This window comes from Simochromis diagramma, unplaced genomic scaffold (assembly GCF_900408965.1).
Source record: "Simochromis diagramma unplaced genomic scaffold, fSimDia1.1 OVJJ01000024.1, whole genome shotgun sequence".
NCBI lineage: Eukaryota > Metazoa > Chordata > Actinopteri > Cichliformes > Cichlidae > Simochromis > Simochromis diagramma.
In genome coordinates, this window is record NW_024387332.1 from 554,365 (window position 1) to 570,896 (window position 16,532).

A 16,532-nucleotide genomic window follows, 5' to 3' on the forward strand; every position below is an offset into this window, starting at 1 on the left:
AAGAAGTGCCATGCTCAGTAAGGTAGAAGTCATGTCACTAACAGAACTGACCCAATTTAAGTCGTAGATCGACTGTGTGTTCGATCTGTAACAATTATACATTCCAATCATTGCAGGTACAGCGGGACAGACAACCGGACAGTCTGGATAAACACTCCTAAGGTAACACTGTGTCATAGATCCAGGCCCTACATGATTAAGTAGGGACATGGAAGAAAAATTCCCTTCCATACGAGCTGTCTGATCACAGGTGACCAGAGATGCTAGGCGTTGCTTACCAGCTGATACTTGCTTCAAGAGCAGTCTAAGTTTCACCTGGACACCTGCTGTCCGAAAGTCTCCTCATATTTCAATTGCATCGCTATAAGTGCAGTGTTAATTTCTGCCGATAAGTTCCACTTTGTTCTTACTGTTTGCTGCGGTGATGACGTCACATGCTTTTACGACGCTCCTGCCGTATCACGAGTCCAAGGAGCACTAGCCATGTTTTTCTCCATGAGTGTGGGGGAATAGCGATCTCCAGCCGTGTGCGTTCCTGTGCAAATGTGAGTCAAAATCCCTCCAGTTCTACGAGTCTATTTCCACTTATAGCACGGGTTGTACTTTGACATTGATTACAGGGGGTTTATGCTAGGAGATTTATCGAGATTGGTAGAGGCATGTGACTTACCACCGTAGCATTTATTGCGGGTTGGATCTGTGTACCGCGGTTGTGTTATTTAGCCACTAGAGGGCACTGAAGACCATGTAATTGCGACCTTTCCTAATTTGGGGGCATTAGGTCCTTTCTGTTGTCTGAGATATGTAGATATTCTTGTTTCCTGCCTGTTCAAATGGGATTGTGGGACTTTCTTATGTCAGAGCATTCAGCTGATTATTTGTGTTACAGTTCATTATATTGGCATGATGTTGGGAAGTGACGAGTGTTATATTTATATGTGAAAATTGTTTCTCCTTGTTTCTTGTTATTCAGAACCACACGTCTGTCCACCCCTCCCACATTCGTTAAGTATGCCTACTGCTGTACTGTTGAGCTGCTATTAACTTCCATTAAAGTATATCCGGACATCACTCTCTGTGCCCCACTCTCTGACCGGAGTTTAAGTCCTGAGGGAGCTATCATCCCAGCATCCCAGAGATAACTCTCTAACACCTGCTGTTTTACCTCTCCTCTTCCACGATTTGCATGAGCCCAGAAGGGTACCAGCAACGGAGGATGGAAAATACTGTTGTAGGAGGAAGAGATATCCAGGCGCACAATGGAGGAGTGAATGGCCAGCTGCGTTAGACGATCATAGACTAAAGCAGCTAATACATCAGGGATAAAAAGGAGAGCAGTAAGGTCGAAAAAAAGAAGTAGAGTAGAGCGAGACAAACTGCAACTGGAAGCGGCAGAGCCAAACACAGGCGCCATCATATTGGAAGCACGAAGATTTTGGTGGGGCAACGGGGGGGGGGGGGGGGTTAAGCTGAAGGAACTAATTCAATTTTACAGCCAATGTTTTAGACCTTACTTAGACTTAGGTCCTTCTGCGCCATTCGATGCATTGCGCAACAAATCTCCGCCTATGTAATCAATCAACTGCGGCTGCTTTGACCTTATCCCATGCAATGTTCAAGGTGTGTAAATCATCAATGAAAGACCATTGCTATGTTGTACAGGGGCAGCCTGGTTTGCGTCTTGCAGATTGATTTCCATGTGACGGTGATCTTGGGCAGTCGGTGTGAGAGTTAACGTAGAATATGGCCTCCAAAGGGCATACACCACTCACTCACAATGTTATAGAGGGGACGTGTGGCAGGTCCGGTGGTGGACTTCTTCGTTGGTGAAGTGGTCCCAATAAAAGACCGACATGATCCATCTTAGCCATTGCTGTTTGGCCACATTGAATCTTTCGACAATTTTGGCGCATGTTTTTTTTGTCTCACAAGCGTAGATCGCGGTAGGTATAACGATAGAGTTAAGAAAATGAATCTTCATCGCCAGATTGCTCTGCCTTTAGAGATTAGACAGGCCTCTTGTTTGCCTATTTTTAAATAAGTTCTGAAAATCCATCTTGTCAACCTAGCCTTTAACACCTTGTGAGATGTTGGTTTTTAGTTTATTTTTATTAGCTTTTATTAGTTGATTCTATGTTGTTTTATGATGTTTAAAAATAGGGCTATTTTAATGTATTATGTTTATTATTTTTGCTGTTTTGTTTTAGTCTATTGTTCTTATTTACTATACAACAATTTGCTGGCAATTATAAATTGCTTCATAAATAAAGTTTGAATTGATTGGATTGGATTTGGGGTCGACTAGATTGGCCGGAGCCACTGGAAGACCGCACCTGCTTTTGCAATCGGACACACAGCGTCATGATCAGCATCTTCGTCGCTTGCAAGGATGCTGCTCAGGTGGTGATACGACCTCGAAAGGATTTTGAAGTTCGATCTTAAACTGCTCGGCCACTGTAAGATCATTGAGCCTTTCCAGCGCAACTGGACATAGTTGCTGCTGCTGTATTTGATTATGCTTCAAACGAAGTCGACACTTTGTGAGAAGTAGGTAACGACCCAACATCTGCTTCTCTACATGCCTACACATCTAGCAGTGACCATCACCATCACTTGCTTGTTCAGATGTAATTAATCTCATTTACTGCCATGCAGTCAGGTGAGCACCACATCTTCTTGTGGATTTGCCTGTGGGTGAAATAACGTGTTTGAGGAGGGAGAGCTCAGCCGGTCTCCATTGTCATTGGTTTTATCAGCCAAACCTTGTGGACTGATAACATGTTTCAAACTGTGACGCTCATTATTGATATTCACACTGAGGTATCTAATAAGCAAGACCATGTAATGGTGAGAGATTTCGTGTAAGGCTTCATGAAGGTGGTCATAGTGGACTAAGGGGACACATTATCAGCGAGGTCAAGGCCATCAATTACTCGGGCTATGATAATGAACAGGCATGTCTTAGAGCAGGGGTGTCAAACTCCAGTCCCCAAGTGCTGGTGTCCTGAAACTTTTAAATGTCTCCCTGCTGCAATATAGCTGAAAAAATTTGTAGATCATTAGCAAGACTCTATAGAACTTGACGGCAGGCTGAGGTGGCAACCCCTAAAACTACTCAAGTAAATTTAAACAAAGTGAAAGAAAAAGTAAGTGTTTAGAAAATGGAAAAAATATTAGGCCCTTTTCATTCTCTCAGGAACTGTAGTAACATGAGCCAAATGGCTGAATTGCCCCCTTGCAGTCAAGTTCTATAGAGTGACCTACTATCTGACGTACCTACTTAATGACCTACTAATTTTATTCAGGTATGTTGCAGCAGGGGCACGAAGTGAAGTATCAGGATACCTGCCTTCAAGGACTGGAGTCTTAAACCTGCATTTTAGATTGTATGTGCATCACGTCTATGAGCATTTCATCTTCCACTGATCAGAGCAATATTAGCTTAGCCACTAGGCTAAAATAAACTACGCACTCCTAGAATTTCTTTCTATCATACTTTAGGATCCTGATGCCTGATGTCTAAATTTTCACCACTGATTAAAATAAATAGTTAAAAACAGACAACTCTGTCAAAATATGGCTTGAAACCAGAAAAAATGACAGTTACACCTGTGCCTGTGTGTCCTCTGAGACATTGCTTTCCTATACAGATGCAATTTATAAAACATGAAACAAAAAAAAAAAAATCAGACACCAAACTGAAATCAAGGAGTTGATGTTACAAACAGCTCACCTCTCTGCAGCAGACAGAGGCTGGACGCTAAAATCAATGAAGAACTCTTTAGATGCGTCACTCTTTAAGGACACACAGCTGGGTTCAGGTTCATGTTTACGTTTAGTTCCTCGTTGGTTCCTGTGAATAATGATGCAGCAGTGATGTGAGTGCTGAGCTGTGACATGGAGAAGAGTCATGGACAGTTAGAGATGGTCATCTCACCTCTGAGCTTTGGTCTGGCTCTCATGTTCCCCACACAGAGTGGTTTTAGAGGGAGGGACTCCCTCCTCTCTGTCCTCACGCTGATCCATGCTGCTCAATTCACATCAGCTCACACACACTTTCTACCTTCACCTGCAGAGGAAACACAAATCATTCATGTGCACATCAACTGAAATCCTCCTTTCCATCATGTGTGCTGTCTAGGGCTGCCACGATTAGTCGACTAGTCACGATTACGTCGACTATCAAAATCATCGACGACTGATTTAATAGTCGACACGTCGTTTGAAGCTTTGTAAGATCACAAAAGACGCAGGAATAAGTAGTAGGATTTAAGAGTGTAATAACGGACTGAAACAGAAGATGGCAGCACTGCATGTACAAGGATGCCAGCTGCCGTTAAACCCCGAAGAAGAAGCTGTGTCCCAGAATTCATAGCGCAGCCCAGCTCAGTTTCCAACAATGGCGGCAGCTAGTTAGTTTTAATATTCCATCCATCCATCCATTCGCTTCCGCTTATCCTTTTCAGGGTTGCGGGGGGCGCTGGAGCCTATCCCAGCTGTCATAGGGCGAGAGGCGGGGTACACCCTGGACAGGTCGCCAGTCTGTCGCAGGGCCAACACACAGGGACAGACAACCATTCGCACTCACATTCATTCGCACATTCACACCTAGTGGCAATTTGGATTATCCAATTAACCTATCCCCACAAGCTGCATGTCTTTGGACGGTGGGAGGAAGTCGGAGTACCCGGAGGGAACCCATGCAAACATGGGGAGAACATGCAAACGCCACACAGAAAGACCCCGGCCTGATGTTGGAATTGAACTCAGGACCTTCTTGCTGTGCGGCAACAGTGCTAACCACCGTGCCACAGAGTTATATTAGTTTTAATATTACTCTTATTATTCTTTCTGGGTCACAAAATAAGCATTTAGCATATTTTCAGGCGAGAATGTAGCTGTGTAAACCTCAAATATCTGCTCAGTTTATCAAGACACCACATATTTTCAAAAGCGCTACGACATTTTCGGAGACATCTGTTACCACTAGCTCGATAGCTAGCCGGGGGCAAGGCTCACTAGAGCCGTGAGAACACCGGACTCCCTGCAAATCGCTTTCAAACCCACCACCGTCTTTCGCTACTCAGGTTAAATATATATAAGTCACTTAGATAACTTAAAAATGTTATTGTTTGGCTTTTTTTTGTATTTTATTTGTTCCTGAGTAAATCGGTTTGGCTGAGATTAAAGTTATAGTTTTTACACAGCTGAATAAACATCAAGCAGACAGCTGATCATCAAAAGTGTGAGATGCTCGAGAATGTACTCCGGTGTCCCGTTATATTTTAGATAGCAAGGAGTTTATTAAACTTCACCGAAACAATCCGCAAATTTCATTAAAATTTAATAAACTATCATCTTGTTTTTATTTTTAGTTAGCACATACCTTAAACACTTAAAGCTGTAAGCTAATGATAGTTATATAAGAGCAGATGCTGCCGGTGCAATAAGTTGTACGTTTTATGTCCAATGGATGCATGATCTGATTAGTCGACTAATCGCAAAAATAATCGGTGACTAGTCGACTATCAAAATAATCATTTGTGGCAGCCCTAGTGCTGTCCAAATATCAGCTGCTTCTTTCCTGCTTCATCTCAGTGTCAACTGAATGCAGTCAGACAGCAGTGCGAGTCAGAGGAAGCTGCCATCAGCTGCTCTACTATCAGTCCACTAGATGGAGCCATGAAGCACACACGATGCATTCACTGACACAAACTGATTCACTGTAACTGGAAGCTTCAGTCCATTAATATTCAGTCAATTAAATGTGTGTGAACAACATTTACAAATATTTCAGCTGATCCATGATTGAGTGTATCAGCAGAGTTAAAAGCTTCCCACTAATTATTCCTGCTGAGTTTGCAGAGAAATGTACACTCACAGCCGTGAGTCCATCCGTGAACTATGGAGCGGCAGATTTGTGCTGGTTGTGCTAGAGCTAAGCTGCACACAGCTGATTTTAGCCAGGAAAACATTACACGCTGACTTTAATGGAGAAAACACACACAGTTAGTTGTGTGATGAACAAACAGTTAAGTTCCTAACTGTTAAAGGAGGAAACAAAGCAAACTTATAGTTTCTTCGCACACATGCACACCAACAATAAGCTCCACACCTGTACACTAAACACGGACAAACAGGTAAGCTGCTTCCTGGAAGTAGGCGGAACTCCACCGGAAGGACAGGTGGAGTACTTGTGTACTCGTGTTGTCGTGGACTCAAGCCAAGTACGCTCAAAATCCCTGGGTGTGTTCTCACTCCTCCAATTCTATCAAACTTGCATCGGGGTTGAGTTGTGTGGACTTGATCAGTGCTACAGAATCAGGAAACTGTTCCCATCCATCATGTCGCAGGCGATTTGTGACCATCAGGTCCATTCATTAACACGTATGTGGGTTGACATGCACGATTCCAGGGTGCTCCGCCCCAGCCCACAGTGCAATCAGTCAGTCTACCCTCTTCCAGGGAATTTCATCCTTGAAGATTGAGGGTACCCATGCTTTCAATGTCGACTTCCCGTCATCACTCCCTATAATTATGGCAAATGCAAGGTGTGGGAGCAGAGCACTTTAACAGCCATCATTCCAGGGCACGCTCCATCATAGAGTGTGCTTTTGGAATGATGAAGGAATTATAAAATGTTTGTATATAGTTTTTTTAATAAAATCATAAAATACATATTTTTTAAACCACATCATTTGCCTCAGTGCTAGTGAAATTGTGGCCTCAGAGGATGAGGGAGAGGCTGCAAATCCTGCAAACCCTGGGGATGGACAATTCAATTCAATTCAATTCAATTTTATTTATATAGCGCCAAATCACAACATAAGTCGCCTCAAGGCGCTTCATAGATACAGAGAAAAAAAACCCAACAATCATATGACCCCCTATGAGCAAGCACTTTGGCAACAGTGGGAAGGAAAAACTCCCTTTTAACAGGAAGAAACCTCCGGCAGAACCAGGCTCAGGGAGGGGCGGCCATCTGCTGCGACCGGTTGGGGTGAGAGAAGGAAGACAGGATAAAGACATGCTGTGGAAGAGAGACAGAGGTTAATAACAGATATGATTCAATGCAGAGAGGTCTGTTAATACATAGTGAGTGAGAAAGGTGACTGGAAAGGAAAAACTCAATGCATCATGGGAATCCCACGGCAGCCTATGTCTATTGCAGCATAACTAAGGGAGGATTCAGGGTCACCTGGTCCAGCCCTAACTATATGCTTTAGCAAAAAGGAAAGTTTTAAGCCTAATCTTAAAAGTAGAGATAGTGTCTGTCTCCCGAATCCAAACTGGAAGCTGGTTCCACAGAAGAGGGGCCTGAAAACTGAAGGCTCTCCCTCCCATTCTACTTTTAAATACTCTAGGAACAACAAGTAGGCCTGCAGAGCAAGAGCGAAGTGCTCTAATAGGGTGATATGGTACTACAAGGTCATTGAGATAAGATGGGGCCTGATTATTTAAGACCTTGTATGTGAGGAGCAGGATTTGGAATTCAATTCTGGATTTAACAGGAAGCCAATGAAGGGAAGCCAAAACAGGAGAAATATGCTCTCTCTTTCTAGTCCCTGTCAGGACTCTTGCTGCAGCATTTTGGATTAGCTGAAGGCTTTTCAGTGAGTTTTTTGGACATCCTGATAATAATGAATTACAGTAGTCCAGCCTGGAAGTAATAAATGCATGAACTAATTTTTCAGCGTCACACTGAGACACGATATTTCTAATTTTAGAGATGTTGCACAAATGGAAGAACGCAGTCTTACATATTTGTTTAATATGTGCATTGAAGGACATGTCCTGGTCAAAAATGACTCCAAGGTTCCTCACAGTGTTACTGGAGGCCAAGGTAATGCCATCCAGAGTAAGAATCTGGTTAGATACCATATTTCTAGGCTTTTCAGGGCCGAGTACAATAACCTCAGTTTTATCTGAATTAAGAAGTAGAAAGTTAGCGGCCATCCAGGTCTTTATGTCTTTAAGACATTCCTTCAGTTTAACTAATTGGTGTGTGTTATCTGGCTTCATGGACAGATAGAGCTGGGTGTCATCTGCATAGCAGTGAAAATGTATGCTATGTCTTCTAATGATACTGCCTAAGGGAAGCATGTATAATGTAAACAGAATTGGTCCTAGCATTGAACCCTGTGGAACTCCATAATTAACCTCAGTGTGTGAAGAGGACTCTCCATTTACATGAACAAACTGGAGTCTATTAGATAGATATGATACAAACCACTGCAGTGCAGTACCTGTAATACAATGCAGTGGACAGTCTGAGAAAGCATCCTAAAGCTCTCTATGCAGACCACCCTGTGTATGATTCTCCATTCGTCGACCACAAAAGATGAACCGCAGGACTCATTTGCAGCATGCCATCCATGTCTAATCTTGCTTCGGCAGACTCAGCAACACTGCCAGAGACTTCCTGTTTCTTCAAACTATTAAAGTTTTTTTTTTTTTTTTTTAAAACAGTCCAGGAAGAAGTCAGTTAATCCTGTGTCAATAACGGTCAACAACTATAAATAGCTGAATGTATTTTTTTCCTTCTTTAAATATTGTTAATGACTTGGAAATATTCTTATCGTTATTTATTTTCTTGTCATTTATTCAAATCCTTGAACAAGATTTTTTTTTTTTTTTAAATCTATTTTTGACTGGATTATTCATCCAGAATTGCTGTGTGTTGCTGACCTACAGCAGACAAGAGCTTCTGGACATTTGGACTGAGAACTCCAACAGTTTTATCGCCGATCTCAGAGTCATCCCAGAGATCTCCAGAACACCGGAGGCTCCCCACTCTCCTCGGCCGGGCGGAAGTGTGCACAGGCGGAGCCGATAACGTAAACAAAGGTGAGGTAGGCGCGGAAGGCTACGGGCTAAGCTAAAGCTAACACCACACCAGCTGCCTTTACCCAGTATTTTCCTCGCCAATGTCCGTTCTCTGGCAAACAAAATGGATGAGATACAGCTCTCCATCACTAACAACAGACGGATTATGGACTCAAATGTCATGTTTTTCACTGAAACATAGTTGAACAACAGCTGCCCGGACGATGCTATTGAGTTAGCAGGTTTCCACACACACTGAGCCGACAGGCTAGCAGGTGACCGGCAAGACCAGAGGTGGAGGTTTGTGCATTTATATTAACAATGCTTGGTGCATGAATTACTACTGAGAGTCACTGCTCACCTAATGCGGAGTTTTTAATGGTCAAATGCAGACCATATTATCTCCCCAGAGAACTCACTTCTATCGCATTATCAATCCTGGGACTGTGGCTGAATTTTCAGCTGCTTTCTCTAAATCTGTTCCTCCCTGACATTGATCGTTCTACACCCTCTTCAGTTGATGATTTTGCTAACTCCTTTCTCTCTACCTGCTCCTCTTTACTGGACATTGTGGCTCCTATGAAAGTAAAAAGGCGTAGAAGCTGCGCTTTACAACGTGTTTGCCGCCAGGCTGAAAGGCGGTGGAAAAAAGATGGGCTCCAGGTGTCTTTTGATATCCTTCGCAGGACCCGCCTGGAATTTCAGAAATCTGCTAAGTTGGCTAAAGCGGCTTTTCTGTCGGGTGTCATTGCGGATAACAGTCACAACCCACGTATTTTATTTAAGACTTTTAACTCATTGTCCAACCCTTGTCCTGAAACGCCTAGATTGGCTTCCTTAGCCCTTTGTGAAATTTTTTTAACTCATTTTACAGGCAGAATCTTATCTCTAAGAGTGTCACACCTCCCTGTGATGAGTCAGGCCCCAGCATTACGATGCTCTACTAACCTCAATCAGTTTGATCCAGTTTCGCTCCCTACTCTTAAGGGTATAATTGATCACCTAAAAAACTCAAACGCTGCTCATGACATCCTTCTGTTTGACCTGCTCCCCTCAGGCAGGAGGCTCCGGTCCATTCGCACCAGAACCTCTCGCCATAAGAACAGTTTCTTCCCCTCTGCTGTTGGACACATGAACAATAACCGTATGACTGTTCCCACCACTAACACATGACCCTACGCTGTGTTCACTGCATCATTCCATGTTTGGCACTGATCACCACCTGCACTCATGTATATATCTATCTATCTACTTAGCACTTTAATTCTTATTCTTATTTTTATTTTCATGTCTATTTACAGTGGGGCAAAAAAGTATTTAGTCAGCCACCGATCGTGCAAGTTCCCCCACTTAAAATGATGACAGAGGTCAGTAATTTGCACCAGAGGTACACTTCAACTGTGAGAGACAGAATGTGAAAAAAAAAAATCCATGAATCCACATGGTAGGATTTGTAAAGAATTTATTCGTAAATCAGGGTGGAAAATAAGTATTTGGTCAATAACAAAAATACAACTCAATACTTTGTAACATAACCTTTGTTGGCAATAACAGAGGTCAAACGTTTACTATAGGTCTTTAACAGGTTTGCACACACAGTAGCTGGTATTTTGGCCCATTCCTCCATGCAGATCTTCTCGAGAGCAGTGATGTTTTGGGGCTGTCGCCGAGCAACACGGACTTTCAACTCCCGCCACAGATTTTCTATGGGGTTGAGGTCTGGAGACTGGCTAGGCCACTCCAGGACTTTCAAATGCTTCTTACGGAGCCACTCCTTTGTTGCCCGGGCGGTGTGTTTTGGATCATTGTCATGTTGGAAGACCCAGCCTCGTTTCATCTTCAAAGTTCTCACTGATGGAAGGAGGTTTTGGCTCAAAATCTCACGATACATGGCCCCATTCATTCTGTCCTTAACACGGATCAGTCGTCCTGTCCCCTTGGCAGAAAAACAGCCCCATAGCATGATGTTTCCACCCCCATGCTTCACAGTAGGTATGGTGTTCTTGGGATGCAACTCAGTATTCTTCTTCCTCCAAACACGACGAGTTGAGTTTATACCAAAAAGTTCTACTTTGGTTTCATCTGACCACATGACATTCTCCCAATCCTCTGCCGTATCATCCATGTGCTCTCTGGCAAACTTCAGACGGGCCTGGACATGCACTGGCTTCAGCAGCGGAACACGTCTGGCACTGCGGGATTTGATTCCCTGCCGTTGTAGTGTGTTACTGATGGTGACCTTTGTTACTTTGGTCCCGGCTCTCTGCAGGTCATTCACCAGGTCCCCCCGTGTGGTTCTGGGATCTTTGCTCACCGTTCTCATGATCATTTTGACCCCACAGGATGAGATCTTGCGTGGAGCCCCAGATTGAGGGAGATTATCAGTGGTCTTGTATGTCTTCCATTTTCTGATGATTGCTCCCACAGTTGATTTTTTCACACCAAGCTGCTTGCCTATTGTAGATTCACTCTTCCCAGTCTGGTGCAGGTCTACAATACTTTTCCTGGTGTCCTTCGAAAGCTCTTTGGTCTTGGCCATGGCGGAGTTTGGAGTCTGACTGTTTGAGGCTGTGGACAGGTGTCTTTTATACAGATGATGAGTTCAAACAGGTGCCATTCATACAGGTAACGAGTGGGGGACAGAAAAGCTTCTTACAGAAGACGTTACAGGTCTGTGAGAGCCAGAGATTTTCCTTGTTTGAGGTGACCAAATACTTATTTTCCACCCTAATTTACGAATAAATTCTTTACAAATCCTACCATGTGAATTCATGGATTTTTTTTTCACATTCTGTCTCTCACAGTTGAAGTGTACCTCTGGTGCAAATTACTGACCTCTGTCATCATTTTAAGTGGGGGAACTTGCACAATCGGTGGCTGACTAAATACTTTTTTGCCCCACTGTAAGTGTAATTTATGACAGTATGTTTGCACTGAAGCACCGCAGCAATTTCCTAATGTTGTAAACCTGCTCAACATTTGGCAATAAAACCCTTTCTGATTCTGATTCTTCCATCTCACATTATTAAAGATGGGTTTAACATTATCGGGCCCTGTATTTTATCATTAATTAACCTGTCATTGTTATCGGGTTGTGTTCCGGCTGCTTTTTAAACACGCTGTAGTGCAACCTATACTCAAAAAGAGCTCCCTTGATGAGAATGACCTCGCTAACTTTAGACCTATTTCCAAACTCCCGTTTCTGTCTAAAATCCTAGAGAAGATTGTTCATTCCCAACTTCAAACCTATTTGGATGCAAATAATATCGGGGAAAATTTTCAGTCAGGGTTTAAGCCACACCATAGCACGGAAACTGCATTACTGAGAGTCTTTAATGATCTTCTCTCAATTGCTGACTCAGGGCGCCCTGTGGTGTTAATTTTTCTTGATTTGTCCTCTGCTTTTGATTTGGTGGAACATAATGTCCTTTTAATGAGGCTTGAGCATCTGGTGGGCATCATGGGCAGTGCCCTTAGCTGGTTTAAATCCTATCTCTCAGAAAGGTCTTTTTCTGTCACCATGGGTACCTACGCCTCCTCCATTGCCCCTGTTACCTCTGGTGTCCCCCAGGGGTCCGTGCTGGGTCCCATGCGGTTCTCTTTATACTTGTTACCCTTGGGCCGAATCTTTGATAAATACAATATTTCTTTCCACTTCTATGCGGATGACATTCAAATCTATTTTGAACTAGCTGAGGATGTCACATCGTCATTGCAACACTTCTTTGATTGTATGAATGAAGTTAAAAACTGGCTACTGAGCAATTCTCTCATTCTAAATGATAAGAAGACTGAAATTGTAATCTTTGATACTCCCTTCTCTCGGGCTGAACTAACTGGTATTTTTGGGCCCTTTGCTGACTCCCTTTCTGACACTGTGAGGACCCTGGGTGTTGTCTTGGACAGTTCCTTCAAGTTGGACAAACATGTGTCCTCTGTAGGTAAATTGAGTTTCAATCAACTACGTCTAATCTCTAAGGCCAAGCCCTACATACCACGTAAGGACCTGGAGAAACTTATCCATGCCTTTGTTACATCAAGGTTATATTATTGCAATTCCCTATATACTGGTCTCCATTCTGCCCTTGTTCACAAACTGCAGCTCGTTCAAAATGCGGCTGCGCGTCTCTTAACTGGAACTGGCAGGTTTGAGTCTATTACTCCAGTTCTTTCCGACCTCCACTGGCTCCCTATTAAATTTCGTATTGATTTTAAAATCTTATTGCTCACTTTTAAAATCATAAATAACACCGCGCCCAGCTATCTTACAGATCTCCGCAGCTTTTATACCCCCTGGGAGAGCGCTTAGATCAGCAGGCCAAATGCTCCTGGTGCGACCTAGATCTCGGCTCAAAACCAGAGGTGACCGCACATTCGCTGCTGTCGCACCCTACCTCTGGAATAACCTCCCCCTAGCTATTCGGGCGTCTGATTCAATTCAATCTTTTAAATCTCGATTAAAAACTTATTTGTTTAGCCTTGCTTTCCCCGCCTCCTAGAGCCCACATTTTTAGTGTACTGGAACTTATCTTTATCACTTTGTTAATGTTTATAATGTTTTAACCCTCAGCATTGTGTGTGGACTTCACTGGTGCCTACTATGTCTGGTGTATTATTGGTTAGTTATGTCACCCGCCTGTTAGTATATTTTATTTGTATTTTGTGCTTTATATTTGTATTTATTATTGCTCTTAACTCATTCTGTGAAGCACTTTGGCATACCTGTGGTTTTTTTAAATGTGCTATATAAATAAAATTGTATTGTATTGTATTGTATCATACTCACTGCAGTGTATATCCCCCCTGATGCTAATGCTAGGTTGGCCATGAAAGAACTTTCTGCAGCCATTAACAAACAACAGACTAAACACCCCGAGGCTGCTTTTATTGTTGCTGGTGACTTCAACCAAACCAACTTAAAGACAGTACTCCCTAGATTCCACCAACATGTCTCCTACCAGACTTTAGACTATGTTTATTCCAACCTGGCTGGAGCCTACAAAGCAACACCCCTCCCCCACATTGGACAATCGGACCATCTCTCCCTGTTCCTCACACCTCGGTATTCACCACTCATCAAACGTGTGACACCTGCTGGGAGGACAATTAAAGTGTGGCCAGAGGGGACAGATGCAGTGGTCCAGGACAGATTCAATAACACAGACTGGAATATATTCACCCACACAGACTTGGACCTCATCTCTGCTGGATTACATCTCCAAAACTCGTTTGTCTCATCCTGAAAGCATCCGCAACACCGCCTTTAGGTCAGGAGATGCACATGCCTACAGTACAGCCAGGGCTAATCTAAAGACGGGTATCAAAACAGCCAAACACCACTACAAAAAGAAGGTAGCGGCAAGGATTCCAGACCATTACAGACTACAGGACCACCACACCGTCCCCCGTATCCTCTGATGTCTCCTGCCTCAATGAGCTCAACAACTTTTATGCTCGTTTTGAGCAAGGGAACCCCACAACCACAACCAAAGCAGACATGACGCCAGACCACCAACCTCTGACTCTCTCCCCCACCGATGTAGGAGCAGTGCTGAGCAGGATCAATGTCCACAAGGCTGCAGGTCCTGATGGCACCCCCGGGCGTGTTCTCAGAGCGTGCTCTGGGGAGCTTGCAGGAGTGCTGACAGACATATTCAACCTGTCCTTGGCCCACGCTGTGGTACCGGCCTGCTTCAAATCCACCTCCATCGTCCCGATACCCAAAAACTCCAACCCATCAAGCCTCACGACTACCGCCCAGTAGCCCTCACCCCCATCACCACAAAGTGCTTAGAGCAGCTGGTCCTAGCACACTTCAAATCTGTCTCCCCCCCACCCTGGACCCCCACCAATTCACATACCATCAGAACAGGAGCACAGAGGATGTAGTCTCCATTGCACTGCACTCTGTCCTCTCACACCTGGTCACCCATCACATGGACTCTTCACCTTCCTTCCCTCTGGGAGGCACTACAGGAGCCTCCGGACTAAGACCACCAGGTACCGGAACAGCTTCTTCCCCACAGCTGTCAGACTCCTGAACTCTGCCTCCTGACATCTGGCCCACGTTAAACTCATGGACTGGACATACACACACCCACAACCACCTACACCGATCGTGGCTCAAGAGTTGGGAGTTCGCCTTGTAATCGGAAGGTTGCTGGTTCGAGCCCCGGCTCGGACAGTCTCGGTCGTTGTGTCCTTGGGCAAGACACTTCACCCGTTGCCTACTGGTGGTGGTCAGAGGGCCCGGTGGCGCCAGTGTCCGGCAGCCTCGCCTCTGTCAGTGCGCCCCAGGGTGGCTGTGGTTACAATGTAGCTTGCCATCACCAGTGTGTGAATGGGTGGATGACTGGATATGTAAAGCGCTTTGGGGTCCTTAGGGACTAGTAAGGCGCTATATAAATACAGGCCATTTACCATTTTACACACACACACACAATGGACAAAAACAAACCAACGACAACTGTACCCTCATAGACACTGTTAGATTTGTATTGTTGATTGTCATTTATGCTTAGAAATATCTACTCATATATGCTTAGAGTTGTATAATCAATGTCACGTAGTTAGAGGTTTGATCCTTAATAGTCTGCAAAGACTTTGTGTGCATTCCAGAGTGTTCTGGCATTCACACCCACATCTTGGGAGCATGGGAGAGGGCGTACCTTCTCTTATTGTTTTATAGTAGGATAAACGTGTCTATGTCTGTTTTAGTCTAAGTGCCTTTTGTTTAGATGAACTGCTGGACTTCCAGCTTTAGGGAAGTCTTTATGGGGTCACACTCTGACCCCCCCCACACACACACACACACACACACGCACACGCACAGTCAAGGTACTCTTTGCGTGTATGTATGCGTCGTATGTTAATGAACCTATGTATATTCATGTAACCTCAATAAAAGAGCAGTGTTACGGGGGAGAGGATGAGAGCGACTGGGGTCAAGCGAAGGAATGGCGCTTGTCGTGGTTCTCTCTCTCATATATGAGTGACACAAAGAACTTTGCCTACTCGTGTCAAATCAAATCAAATCAAATCAAATCACTTTTATTGTCACATCACATGTGCAGGCACATTGGCACAGCACATGCGAGTGAAATTCTTGTGTGCGAGCCCCACAAGCAACAGAGATGTGCAAACACAACAACACAAACGAGCAAAATACAAGAATGGCCAACCTGAAACTAATAAATATATGTACAATATATAATAGTGTATGCATTTCTGGATGTGTATACTAAATATTTTCCTACGTGTGTGTGTGTGTGTGTGTGTGTGTGTGTGTGTGTGTGTGTGTGTACACATTTTTACAAATTAAATAGTAAAAAAAAATAAAATAATAATAATAATAATAATAATAATAATAAAATATATAAAATATACAGAGTCGAATATGTGCAAAACAAGCGGCATTTATATACAGTGTGGAGTGCATAATGTTGAAGTTCCAGTAGTGAAGCTGAGGTGTCTATGACGTGTTCAGCAGTCTGATGGCCTGATGGAAGAAGCTGTCTCTCAGTCTGCTGGTACGGGACCGGATGCTGCAGAACCTCCTTCCTGATGGAAGCAGTCTGAACAGTTTATGGCTGGGGTGACTGGAGTCCTTGATGATCCTCCCCGCTTTCCTCAGGCAGCGCTTCCTGTAGATGTCTTGGAGGGAGGGAAGCTCACCTCCAATTATCCGTTCAGAGCACCGCACTACT

General features: G+C 43.9%; 1 protein-coding gene across 1 annotated transcript in view; it reads right to left on the reverse strand.

Annotated features, from left to right (window-relative positions):
- The window catches only part of LOC120718074 (NACHT, LRR and PYD domains-containing protein 4C-like), a gene marked incomplete at its 5' end in the record, with an annotated part of 33,116 nt that extends 29,132 nt beyond the window's left edge, over nt 1-3,984 (reverse strand). Inside the window, 2 exons of the mRNA XM_040006394.1 lie at nt 3,734-3,853; nt 3,938-3,984. Coding sequence (XP_039862328.1) covers nt 3,734-3,853; nt 3,938-3,984 — 167 coding nt within the window. The remainder of the gene's footprint in view (nt 1-3,733; nt 3,854-3,937) is intronic.
- Between the last annotated feature and the right edge of the window lie 12,548 nt (nt 3,985-16,532).